This window comes from Myotis myotis, unplaced genomic scaffold (genome assembly GCF_014108235.1).
Source record: "Myotis myotis isolate mMyoMyo1 unplaced genomic scaffold, mMyoMyo1.p scaffold_m19_p_29, whole genome shotgun sequence".
Classification (NCBI taxonomy): Eukaryota; Metazoa; Chordata; class Mammalia; order Chiroptera; family Vespertilionidae; genus Myotis; species Myotis myotis.
This window is the reverse complement of record NW_023416334.1, coordinates 3,146,100-3,159,551: the sequence shown is the minus strand read 5'-3', so window position 1 is coordinate 3,159,551 and position 13,452 is coordinate 3,146,100. Positions and strand designations below refer to the sequence as shown.

The 13,452-nt window shown below is 38.1% G+C and overlaps 1 protein-coding gene across 21 annotated transcripts in view; it reads left to right on the top strand.

Annotated features, from left to right (window-relative positions):
* NCOR1 (nuclear receptor corepressor 1) overlaps window positions 1-13,452 on the top strand; it is a 231,918-nt gene that overhangs the window by 58,646 nt on the left and 159,820 nt on the right. For 20 of the 21 annotated variants that reach the window (XM_036296355.1, XM_036296348.1, XM_036296347.1 and 17 more), the window contains exon 3: window positions 1,468-1,601. In XM_036296355.1, coding sequence (XP_036152248.1) covers window positions 1,468-1,601 — 134 coding nt within the window. Of the gene's footprint in view, window positions 1-1,467; window positions 1,602-11,308; window positions 11,371-13,452 lie in introns of those variants that run through there. The other variant, XM_036296356.1, reaches the window with a different exon arrangement.

Below are 13,452 nucleotides of genomic sequence, written 5' to 3'. Positions count from 1 at the left end.
AAGAGACCACTTTACTACTAGCAAAACAAATAGTAACTTTGGTAGCTTTTAAGATTCTTTCTCTCTTTATGGACACAGGCAAATTCAGCGCATACACAATGTCTTTATTTTGTTCACTACCATCATGATGCTTATGTCCAATTTTATGCCAAGCTTAACACTCCTATGAGTTCTTACACTTTTCTGATACCTTAGGACCCATCTTGCTAACAGATGCCCAAAATAGAGATAAAGCACAGGTGCTTACAGATGCACTTCAAAGCAATGGCGGCTTGATGCTGAGATGCTGAAGGTAGTAGTTCCCTGGGAAGGAGCATGGTGAAGCCAGTCTTGCCTCTCTGGGTGCACTGCTTCTATAATGGCTCACTGCAAAACAAACACTGAACATTTGTTTCACTTTTTGCTTGTTTGTAAAAGTGAAAATCCTCTTTGGATTTCTTTTGGTTAGTGAAAACAGGTACTAATGTGCTCTTTTGTAAAAGTGAAGTAGTATAACTTGAACTTTTCAGAAGTGGGGGATACCTGTATACCACATTTTGTTTGTCCATTCATAAGTCAAGGGACCTTTGGATTTGTTCTCCTTTTTCGCTATTGTGAATAATGCTGCTTTGAAAATTTGTGTGTAAATTTTTGTGTGTAGACATACATATATATATTTTTTTACTTACCTGTGTATATACCTAAGAGTGGAATGCCTGGAAAATTGCATTTTCTTTTCTTTTTTGGTAGTGAACTTTTATTGATTTCATAGAGGAAAGGAGAGGGAGAGGGAGATAAAAACATCAATGATGAGAGAAAATCATTGGTCAGCTGCCTCCTGCACGTTGCACACTGAGGATCAAGCCTACAACCCAGGCATTTGCCCTGACTGGAAATCGAATTGTAACCTCCTGATCCATAGATCGATGCTCAGCCACTGAGCTACGCCAGCCAGGCAAAGCTTTTTCATGTTCAGTAAAAAGACAATAAAAGAGAAATAGGAAAACAAACATAAAACCACCCATCTAGGAATGATGGGAAAACTATTACTCTTAACCTAGCAGGTTGAGTCTCTGGACTTCTGTTTCTTCATTTGTAAATATACATGAATTTAACTGGATGGCTTTTGTTACCCTTTCAGCTTACTGATTTTGAATTTAAGATTGGCATACTTTTTAGGATTTCATATTGAACACATGAGTTTGAGATCTTACTACATGAATAATATAGATTGGAAATTATTGTTAGAAGAATGAATCAAAATTGAACACAAAATTTAATTTGAATTCCTTTAATGACATATAGTTAAAATGTTTATTGTTTTAGGTTTTGGAGAAAGAATTAGGTAAGTAAAGGGTTGAAATCATCAGTGCTATTTCTTCCATACTTAGTGGCCCATAACTACCTTCATGCATTTATATTTGCTTTGATTTCATGATGCTTTTCACTTTTTGGTTAATAATTAATGTATGATTATTTTAATAATAGGAATTTGCAGTCCCTGATTATCGTTCTTCTCATCTTGAAGTCAGTCAAGCGTCACAGCTTTTGCAACAGCAGCAGCAACAGCAGCTTCGCAGACGACCTTCCTTGCTTTCAGAATTTCACCCAGGTTCTGACAGGTAATGGGGTTTCTTTTATTTCTCTCTAGGACTGAACTTGTGAAGTGTGCCTACTTCACGGGTGTGTTCATTTCTTTAATTTAATTTTTTTATTTTACAATTTTATTAACCAAACTGTGACTGGTCATTTATAGTTTGTATTTTGTTTGTTTTTATTTGTTTATCTTTTGGAGTTATTGTAATTAGTGAACCAACCCTTAAAATTTGTTCCAATAGTTCAAAGTTAATGCTGTGTATCGGGACATCAGGTAGACCTACGCTTGAATCCTGGTCAGCAGTGTGGCCTTGATCATATTATACAAGGTGGGAGCAAAAGTAGGTTTACAGTTGTTATATGGAATATAACACAATAATTAATAAAAATAATGCAAGAATAAACTCTATGTATTGTGTAAACCCACTTTTGCCCCAGCCTGTATAAATTGGTGTTCTCTATTTAGGCTACTTATTAGAACTGCCTAGGAGCTGGGGTTTTTTCTTTTGGTTTTATGCAACAAATGTTTATTCTTGGTCACACTACATGTTTTTTTTGTTTTGTTTTTAATCTTCACTGGAGGATATTTTTCCATTGATTTTCAGAGAGAGTGGAAGAGAGAGGGAAAGACTGAGAGAAATATCGATGTAAGAGAAACACATTGATTGGTTGCCTCTTGCATGCACCCAGACCAGGTCCCGGGACAGGGAGGAGCCTGCAACCAGGGTACATGCCTTTGACTGGAATCAAACCCAGGACCCTTCGGTCTGCAAGCTGATGTTCTATCCACTGAGCCAAACTGGCTAGGGCTGCCTGGGAGCTTTTAAATCTTGATGCCCAGCACAGCTGGCGTGGCTCAGTGGTTGAGTGTCAACTTATGAACCAGGAGGTCACCGTTTGATTCCCGGTCATAGCACATGCCCGGGTTGCGGGCTCAATTCCCAGTGTGGGACATGCAGGAAGTAGCTGATCAATGATTCTCTCTCATCATTGATGTTTCTGTCTCTCCCTTTCCCTTCCTCTCTGAAATCAATAAAGATATTCAATAGATAGATAGATAAATAAATAAAACTTGATGCCCAAGTGTCATTTCAGAATACAAGTTCCCTTGAACAACAAGGGTTTGACCTGTACAGGTCACTTACACACGGATTTTTTTCAGTTGACACTTACAGTTCAATTGACTGCAGTTCAGTTTACCTGCGTAGTTCAAATCCCGGTTGTTTGAAGGTCAACTGGCTGTTGGGACTCTGCATATGCGAGGGCCAACTTAAGTTATAGTGGATTTTCTATTGAGTGCTCTAACTGCTATATTTGTTTAAGGTTCAGCTTAATTAAATCGGTATCTGGGATTGGGCCCAGGCATTCCCTTATGTCTAAAATTTCCCAGGTCATTCTCATTTGTAGCCAGGATTGCAAATCACTGATTTAGGCTCTTCAAACCTTAGTTTTCTTGCTTGTAAAAATGGGGGTATTAATGTCTTTGTTCTCAAAGGATGGTAAGTATTTGATGAGATAATATTGACTCTTTACATGTTAGATACTCATTTTCCCTAGAGTCCTTATCATCTCTGCTATCTTTGACTTCATTCTTACTCTTGATACAAAATATTTTGAGCCGAGACCGGTTTGGCTCAGTGGATAGAGCGTCGGCCTGCGGACTGAAAGGTCCCGGGTTCGATTCCGGTCGGGGGCGTGTGCCTGGGTTGCGGGCATATCCCCAGTGGGGGATGTGCAGGAGGCAGCTGGTCGATGTTTCTCTCTCATTGATGTTTCTGACTCTCTATCTCTCTCCGTTCCTCTCTGTGAAAAATCAATAAAATATATTTAAAAAAAAATATTTTGAAATACAGTAAGTATCTTTATTAAATTGCCTTCCTGGTTTTAGCAATTTTATAAAGAACCTGATTTCCGATTTTAAAAATATATTTACTGTTTCAATTTTGAGGTGATAAAAGGGCTTGAAATTATTTAGTCATGTTTAAAGTTATTTTAAAATACATTTCTTGGTGAAGTTTGTAGAGAGACTTCAGATCACTCTTCCCCCAATTTTTAGCAAATATAAAAAAAATAACTTTTTAAAAAGGGGCTAAAAATTCCCCCTTTATAAAGAAGGAAAGGCATATAGCCACTGCCATAAACTTGGAAGAGTGGCATTTAAGGAAGGAATTAGAAGAATCTTGCATCACTTGGCTTTCTAGTCCCTATTTCTTTACTCAAGAAGCAGTGTTAAAGAAAGAAAGAGGATCATTAGAGTCCTAGGATTTCTTATGCATAATCTTCAGTTTGAGAAAATTTAAGTCTGGGTGGTTTGCTTGGAATCCCCATATGCCATTCTGCAGGAGGAGCTGTCACGGTGTGCGGTTTTCCAAATCGGTGAGCCAAAACTATCAGGATTGGCTTACATGTCTGGTAAAGTGGCCAGGATTCTTACCAAAGGCTCTGGCAGCTTCAACCAAGGTTTCCCTTACTTTGCTCTTTTTCCTGTTCCCTCAGGCTATAGAAAAGTATCTAGAAAGCCATACCCAGTCCTCCATCTGTAAACAAACACATGACAGGCAAAGTAGTGATGAGCAAGGAAAACCCTTCACTCTATTCCACACCAAAGAGAAAGTCCGAGAGGGGCTGCCCATGTTGTACCTGAATAGGAGGGTAAGGGATGCCATGAACAGGGCTAACATATCCCTGGAAAAGAAAATTAATAAGCAGTACTGTATGCCCCAAACAAAGACCTCTACATGTAAGAAGACAAAAACAAAGAACATACGACATGAGTGCTATGCACTAAAGAAGAACCTATATATATAAAAGGCTAATACGCTAAGTGTCTGACTGGTCGCTATGATGCGCACTGACTCCCAGGGGGCAGAGGCTCAGTGCAGGAGCTACTTTGATGCGCACTGGCCATGTACAGAGAAATGGCACTGCGGACCTGGCGCCCACAAAGGAACACTCGGCTTCCCCCAAGTGGGACGCAGGCTCCGCCACCACCCCGGAGCCCACCAAATTGCAGCTCACGCTGCCGAGACCTCATGGTGCAAAATGCGGCCCACAGCCCAGCCCAGCCAGAAAAGATAGCTATGGGTGCTGGGTAATGATGTCATATAGCAATCCCCGGCTTCCTCTCCTGCCGGGAGCCAGTCCATCCTTGCTGTTTCAAGGGACCTGGCATATATGGCATACTGTTCTTAATATGTTTGCTCACCTTCTTGGCACTATGTGTTTTAACCAAGATCTCTGAGAAAGGTTGTTTCCCCTGGTAGGGATTTTCCCCTGAAGTTAGGGAGGGAATAAAACCTCTTAACTAAGTGCCAGGTGGGTAATTAATCACTTTAACTACGAACAATCATGCTTAAGCTACATAATCTTTACTCCCTGGAATGGAGATAAGAAACGCCCTAACCTTTGGAATAGAGATTGATAGGATTGGAATCAACTGGTATAAATACAGATGTAAGAAGACAGAACTTAGAACACAGAACTCAGAAGACAGAACCTACACAGAACCTAGAGACAGAAGAACTTCGCTGGAGAGAACATGGCAAAAGATCCTGGACTGAACCTGACTACAGAAATTGGCAAGAGAACCTGACTAGAATCTGGTGATTGAACCTGGCTGGAGAACCTGGACAGAACCTGGCTGGAGAACCTAGCGAGGGAACATGGCTACTGAACCTGGCTGGAGAGCCTGGAGAACCTGGCTGGAGAACCTAGCAAGAGAACATGGACACAGAACCTGGCTGGAGATCCTAAGCAGAACTTCGCTGGAGATTCAGACCAGAACTTGGCTGGAGATCCTGGCTAGAGATCCTGGCTAGGCTGCTGAACAACTGAACACTGTCTCCGTGTCCTTCCTTCTTCGCCGACTCCGTCCACACCTTTGGGAACCCCTGGACCTGCTGGGGTTGGACCCCGGCACTCTCCCTAGCGACGACTAGCTTCCTTGCAGTTTTTTCAGCCCAGGAACATGACTTGCTTTATACCCAGGTGCAAACATTTCACACTTTAACCAAATGTCTGTGAAGCGTTTTCCCATGCCTCATCTCATTTGATCCTCACAGAAGTCCTGGAGTAGGTAGATAGGAGACTCGGTAGAATTCTGTTTTCATTAGTCAGAAAATGGAGATTTAGAAAGTTTAGAAACTTGACCCGACTGAAAAGAAGTAAGAAATGGTGGACCTTGAAAATGACTTCAGGTTTTCTCACTGTGCAGAATATAGTCAAACACTGCTGCAGTTAAATATTTAACCTTTTGTTCTCCCTTAATGATCTACAATAATAATGTGCTTTGTGTTGATAATTACTGCTGTGTTGCTGACAATTACCTGAAAAAGAAGTTGGGGTGCTTCACTGGGCTGGAAAAAGTTTAGCTACATTAGAAAGCAGGTCTAATTAAGTAAGTTTATTCTATATCTATAAAAGGCTGAGTTGACTCACGCATGTGTGATACATATAAAGCTCTTACTGGTGTAAGCGCACCTGTGTGTTTTGATCTGTCATTGTCGATTGTGAATTTGGTTGTCACTTCTATTATAGAGAAAGGGCAAATAGCGATATTAAAATATTTCTTCTAATTAATTTCCTTTGAGTGTGCATGAATCCGTGCACTGGGCCACTAGTTTAAAATTAATAATGAAGTATTCAAACACAAAACAGCCAAATTAGATAAAATGGAAGATTGGACATTCCAGTGCCCCCAACCTCATCACTATGTACTTAACATATAAAATGAGGTAAACAGAATTAAAATAGGTGTGGCTAAAGGTCAGACCTTTGTTATGGAAGAAAGTTGTAAGATAATAAGAGTGAATGCAGAAGAAGAGGACAAAGATGAAAGCAATTTGAAAGAAGTTGATTAATCTGAAGGACAAATTACAACCACCCAATGTATCATATGAGCATGTGTTTCTGAGATGAAGAACATGGTAAAGGGAAAAATAATTCATAATAAAATAATCCGTTTTTTTCCTTGTAAAGTAAACAAAGTTGATAAGAAATACCCATACCTGTCTTTAGGAAAAAATTACACAGAATGATCAATATCTAGACAGATCCTTGTTAACTTATTAAAGTTCAAGGGTAAGTAAAATAATCAGGAATCCAGTAAGCAAAATAAATCTATGATGGGAAGAAGAGTCTGGCCTCAAACTTCTATAGTGTCAGAAGATAGTAGAACAATAGCTACAAAATTCTCAGAAAAAGGAATTGAGATCCAAGAATATTATGCCAGACATGTTCAAGAATAAAAGCAATACACATTCTTAGACATGAAAACACTGAACATCTAAAACTTTAAAAAACAATTTCTAGTAGGTGATGGGATCTAGTTAAATAGAGAATAGATGCCATAAACTCATTTAAGTAGAAAGTCCATATGAGTTATTTAGATGAATTATGGTATTATAACAGAATGTCAATAATAATTCTTGACAAAGTAAAAAGACTATAACTACCCCACTTAGAGGTATGGTAACTATTGAGAGAATGTATAAAGGTATGAATTTGAAAAGTGTCGTTGGAGTGAGTTGGTACTTATATAATGGAAATGTTAAATAAAATTTCATCTTTTTTTTGCAGGCCAGCAGTGAGTGGCCCTGGTTCTAAGTGCTATGCTAATCCTCACCTGAGGATAGTTTTACCTTTTTTTTTTTTAGAGTGAAAAGGAGGGAGGGTATGTGTGTGGGGAGAGCGAGAGCAAGAGATAGGGAGGGAGAAAGAGAGAGAGAGATATGAGAGAAACACATTGATTGGTTGCCTGCTCCATGCACCCCAGCTGGGCCCGGTACTGAACCTGCAACTCACGTACATGCCCTTTGGTTTGTAGGCCAGTGCTCTAACCACTGGGAAACATGGGCCACAGCTAAAATATCACCTTTTTAATGGTTTTTATAATGTTTTCCTTACCCTTTAACAGGAATTTTTTAGGAACTACTTTTCTTGTGATAAAGAAGCTTTTATCTGGTATATAGCAGCAGTTCTTTCCATTTTAAGCTTTATTACATATTTTTTTCTCATATCTGTATAAAAATAAAACAGATATTCTTAAAAAATACAGTTTGTGATTCTTTTGTTGTTTTGTTAATCCTCACCTGAGGATATTTTTTCCCCATTGATTTTTCTTTAGAGATAGTAGAAGGGAAAGGGAGAGACAGAGAGAGAGAATTGATTGGTTGCCTATGCATGGGCCCCAACCAGGGTCGGGGAGTGAACCTGCAACACAGGTACGGGCCCTTGCCCCAGCATTGAACTTGAGACCCTGTGGTGCACAGGCTGATGCGCTAATCATTTAGAACACTGGCCAGAGCTTAAAGGTATTTAAAGATGGTATTAAGAAATGAAAATCAGTAAAATATAGGAACTTTTATGTTTAAAAATCTACAGCATTTTTATTATTAAAATCTGGTGTTCTTGTTTTTTGTTTCTGTTTTTGGATACTCACTTTGTTTATCCATTCTTCAATTGAAATTTGATTTGTTTTTACTTTTTGACTATTATGAGTAATGCTGCTATGCACATTCATACACAAATTTTTGTGTGGCATTTATTTTCCTTTCTCTCGGTAATTTAACTTGCAGTAGAATTGTTCGATAATATAAATGAACGTTTAAGATTTCTTTACTATTTGAGAAACTACCAGATTGTTTCCAAATTGGCTGCAACATTCTATAGGTATTATTTTTTAAAAGGCAAAAATGTTAATTTAGAATGCACATTTCATGTTTAGCTTCACCAGGACTCCCAATATGTAATTGTAATTGTTTTCACAAAGATTTTCATAGTACATTTGAATTTTTTGAAATTTTAAATGTTAAATTATATATTTACTTATTAATGTATCAGTGCTTTTGTTTTTCTAAAAAGGAACAGCAAGCTGAAATGGGAAAAATCTGATTTTTTAATGGAAAGAGAGCTTTCCATGCTCTGTCTGTCTTAATTGTTTGGTGTCCTGCAATGCCTTGGGCTCCCCTGCAGCACTGGTAAATCTCTCAGGCAAAATGTAATACTTGGAAGTTAGTTCTTATAGGTTGTGTCCTGAGCAATGGTGCCTATTTGAGGGGACATCTGAGGGCTGAAAGATAGCTCAGGCAGTTAGCTGGGCCCTTTACACCAGAAGGTTGCATGTACTTACAGAAATTTCAAACAAAATCTCCATGCAGGCTAACAGTGAGTGGCTCTGGTTCTAAGTGCCATGTTGAGGAGCTTGGCCCTTAACCTAATGCTGGATGCTAGTTTTTGATATATTACTTTTGGCTGTTTTGTGGAGGGTGAACTTGGAAAGACTAGATGCAACAGAGAACACGTAGAGGACCTGACCTGTAAGAGAAAGAGAGAATATGTGGATAAGATAGGGCGATGTAATTGAAATGGAGAGGAGACACACCAGTAAATTAAGAGGTAAGACTTCCAAGACCTGGCAATTGGCAAAGATGAGGGAGTAAACATGGATAAATCTTAGGTTTCCAACTAGTTGGTTGTTGTTGGTTCCAGCAACTGTGATAGAGAATAAGGACAGAGCAACAATGTAAGACACCTTGAGTTGGTATGAATTAAGTTTGGGGTACCCATGAAACATCCAGGTGGAGATGTATCCAGGATGCTTGGGGAGGGTCTAAATCAGGGGTGCGGAACATCTGGCCCGAGGGCCATATAAGGCCCCCAAATACATTTGGTCTGGCCCTGCCAAGATATTAGGGGTGAGTTAATTAAATGTTTGACCAAATATAGCAGGCTAATTTTTAAGTTGGATGTTATAAATATCCAAATGGCTTTGGCAGAAAAAGGTTCCCTGTGCCTGGTCTAGATTTAAAATACAGATTGTTATAGTGAACGAGGAACTATGAAAATTGAGAAGAGCAATAGTTTAAAGATGAACCTGTATGATTTCTAACATCTAAAGACACTGAGAGACAGAAGCCTCTGAAGGAGCGTGAAAGGAAAACTTAAAATAGTGATCTTCAAACTTGTTACTTACATGTTAGTCAAAAGAGTTTTGAAAAGCTGTATTCTGCTGTGTAATTTTAAATTGACGTCTAAAATTCTTCTTAGTAAGTTTGAAAAATGAATATAATTTGTCATATTGAAAATTGTCATTAAAAAACCCCTGCTGCAATATGCATTTAAAACTATCTGATGGAACCTAAATACCATAGTGATCTGATACCATCATCCACTTAAAATAACACTGTATTTGAACAAACTTATGTTTAATTGAGCTTTTTTATTCCCTTTTTTCTTGGAACTCATTTATTCATTCCTTACACAAAATTTATTTTAATGTGATATGTTTTTATTATACAAAGTCTTATATTGATCAACCTATCACACTTTTATTCAACACCAAAGTATATAAAAGTATCTGTAAGGTGCTCTATTTGAAAAAACCTTCCTGATTGAAGTATAATTATTATGTTATAATTATTTTTTAACATTTAAAAATTTTTTTAACATTTTATTTTCTATTACAGTTTATATTCAGTTTCATTTTGTATCAGTTTCAGGTATATAGCATAGTGGTTAGATAATCAGATATTCTACAAAGTGGTCCTCTTGATATTTTAAGTGCATACCTGGCACCATACATAGTTATTACAATATTATTGGCTATATTTCTTATGCTGTACTTTTACTAGTACATCTTGGGACTGTTTTGTAACTACCAATTTGTAGTTGTTAATTCCTTCACTGTTTTCACTCAGCCCCTTCTGTCCCCTTCCTTCTGGCAATCATCAGTCTGTTCTCTCTATCTGAGAGCCTGTTTATATTTTGTTTGTTCATTTATTTTGTTCTTTAGATTCCATATATAAGTGAAACCATATGGTACTTGTCTTTTTCTGTTGGGCTTATTATCTATAATAATAAAAGCATAATATGCTAATTAGACCAGACAGCTGAACGTCCTTCCGGACAAAGCCGCGGCGGCTGCGAGAGCCGAGGGCAGGCAGCTGTGGCGCCAGCAGCAGCAGCAGCAGTATGATGGGGGCGGTGCCTTCCCCTGATCGGCCCGATTGCCTCCCACGGAGGGAGGCTATACTGTGGCTTAGTCCTGCTCCCTGTGAGAAGGGGCCCTAAGCCATCTTGGGACATCCCCTGAGGGCTCCCAGACTTTGAGAGGGGGCAGCCCGGGCTGAGGGACCTCCCTCCCCAGTGCACGAATTTTCATGCACCGGCCTCTAGTGCCTAGCATAATACCATCTAGTCAACGGTTCTCAACCTGTAGGTCGCGAACAATGAAAATACATCCTGCATATCAGATATTTACATTACGATTCATAACAGTAGCAAAATTACAGTTATGAAGTAGCAATGAAAATAATTTCATGGTTGGGGGTCACCACAACATGAGGAACTGAATTAAAGGGATGCGGCATTAGGAAGGTTAAGAACCACTGCGGCTAGGTTTATCCATGCTGTCAAAAAAGGTTAGATTTCCTTCTTTTTTTATGGCCGAGTAAAATTGCATTGTATATATCTACTACAACATTTTATCTACTTATCTATTATTGGACACTTAGGTTGTTTCCATGTCTTGGCTATTGTAAAATATGCTACAGTAAACATAGGGTTGTATATGTCTTTTCGAATGAGTGTTTTGGATTTCTTTGGATAAATACCCAGAAGTGGGATTTCTGGATCATATGGTAGTACCGTATTTAATTTTTTAAGGAACCCTCTGTATTGTTTTCCATAGTGACTGCACCAGTCTGCATTGCCATCAACAGTGAAGGAGGGTTCACTATTTTCCACATTTTTGCCAACATTTGTTTGTTGATTTATTGATGACAGCCATTCTGATAGGTATGAAATGATATCTCATTGTGGTTTTAATTTGCACTTTCTCTGAGGATTAGTGGTGTTAAGCATATTTTCACATGTATATTCTGGTCCTCTGTGCATTTTTTAGTTGGATTGTTTGTTCTTTTGGTATTGAGTTGTATGATTTCTTGATAAATTTTGGATATTAACCCTTGATGTATCTAATGTTATCATTGGCAAATATCTTTGATGAATTGGTTGTCTTCGTTTTGTTGATGGTTTCCTTTGCTCTGCAAAATGTTTTAGCTTTATATAGTCCCATTGCTTAGTTTTTTCTTTTGTTTTTCTTTTCTTAAGAGATATATCAGAAAAAATGTTGCAGAGAGAAATGTCAGAGATTTTACTGCCTATGTTTTCTTCTAGGAGTTTTGTGGTTTTGAATCTTACATTTTAGTCTTTAATCTATTTTGAGTTTATTCTTGTATATGTTGTAAGAAGGTGGTCTAGTCTCATTTTTTTTTTAATGTATCTGTCCAATTGTTGCAGCACCATTTATAGAACAGACTGTGTTTACTCCATTGTATGTTTTTGCTTCCTTTGTCATAGACTAATTGACCATATAGTCATGCGTTTATCTCTGGGCTCTCTATCCTGTTCTATTGATCTATGTGTCTGTTTTTATGCCAGTACACCATGCAATCTTGATTACTGTAGCCTTGATATCAGGTAGCGTGAGACTTTCAACTTTGTTCTTATTTCTCAAGATTGCTGTGACTTTTTGGGGTCTTTTGAAGTTCCATATAAATTTTTCGATTATTTTTACTAGTTCTCTAAAAAACGCCATTTGGATTTTGATAGGCATTGTGTTCAGTCTGTTGATTGCTTTGGGTAGTGTGAACATTTTAATGATGTTAATTCTTTCTGTCTATGAGCATGGGTATGTGCTTCCATTTATTTGTATATTCTTCAAGTACAGGTCTTTTACTTAATTAAATTTATTCCTGAGTTGTTTTTGTTTTTTACGCAATTATAAATGGTATTGTTTCTTTAGTTTCCTTTTCTGATAGTTTATTATGGTTGTATAAAAATGAAGCTGATTTCTGAATATTTATTTTGTATCTTGCTACTTTACTGAATTCATTTATCAGTTCTAGTAGATTTTTGGTGGAATCTTTAGGATTCTCTATATACAGTATCATGTCATATGCAAATAATGACCATTTTACTTATTTCTTTTCAGTTTGGATGCCTTTTTTTTTTTCTTGTCTGATTGTTGTGGCTAGGACTTCCAGTACTGTCCTATATAATAAATCCCTAATATGCAAATTGACCGAACTGCAGAATGACTGGTCTCTATGACATGCACTGACCACCAGGGGGCAGATGCTCAATGAAGGAGCTGCCTCCTGGTTGTCAGTGCGCTCCCACAGAGGGAGTGCCGCTCAGCCAGAAGTCGGGCTCTCCGGGCTCTCCCGCCTCCACTGCAGGTGAGCGGTAAGGAGTGAGGGGTCCCGGACTGCAAGAGCCCCAGACTGCGAGAGGGCGCAGGCTGTTCTGAGGGACTCCTTCCCTCCTAACCCCCCCCACCCCCCTACCCCCGTGCATGAATCTCGTGCAGTGGTCCTCTAGTGTTGAATAAGCTTAATGAAAGTGGACATTCCTGTCTTTTTTGTGATCTTAAAAGAATGCTTTTAGTTTTCCCCCCTTCAGTATGGGTTTGTTTTATATGGCCTTTATTATATTGAAGTATGCTCTCTCTATTGCCACTTTGCTAAAAAAATTTTTAAATAATAAAGGGGTGGTGGTTTTTGTCAAATGCTTTTTCTGCATGTATTGATATGATCATATGATTTTAATCTTTTTTGTTTATGTATATCACATTACGTAAATCATTAATTAATTTATAGATATTGAACCAACCTTTTATCCCAGGATTAAATCTCATTTGATCATAGTGTATGATCTTTTTAATATATTGCTGAATTCAGTTTCCTAATACTTTGTTGAGGATTTTTGCATCTATGTTCATCAGGGATATTGGCCTATAATGTTCTTTCTCTGTAGTGAGTGTCTTTACAGACAGTCCTTGGGTTATGTTGGATTTGACGTACGTTGTTTTGTAGT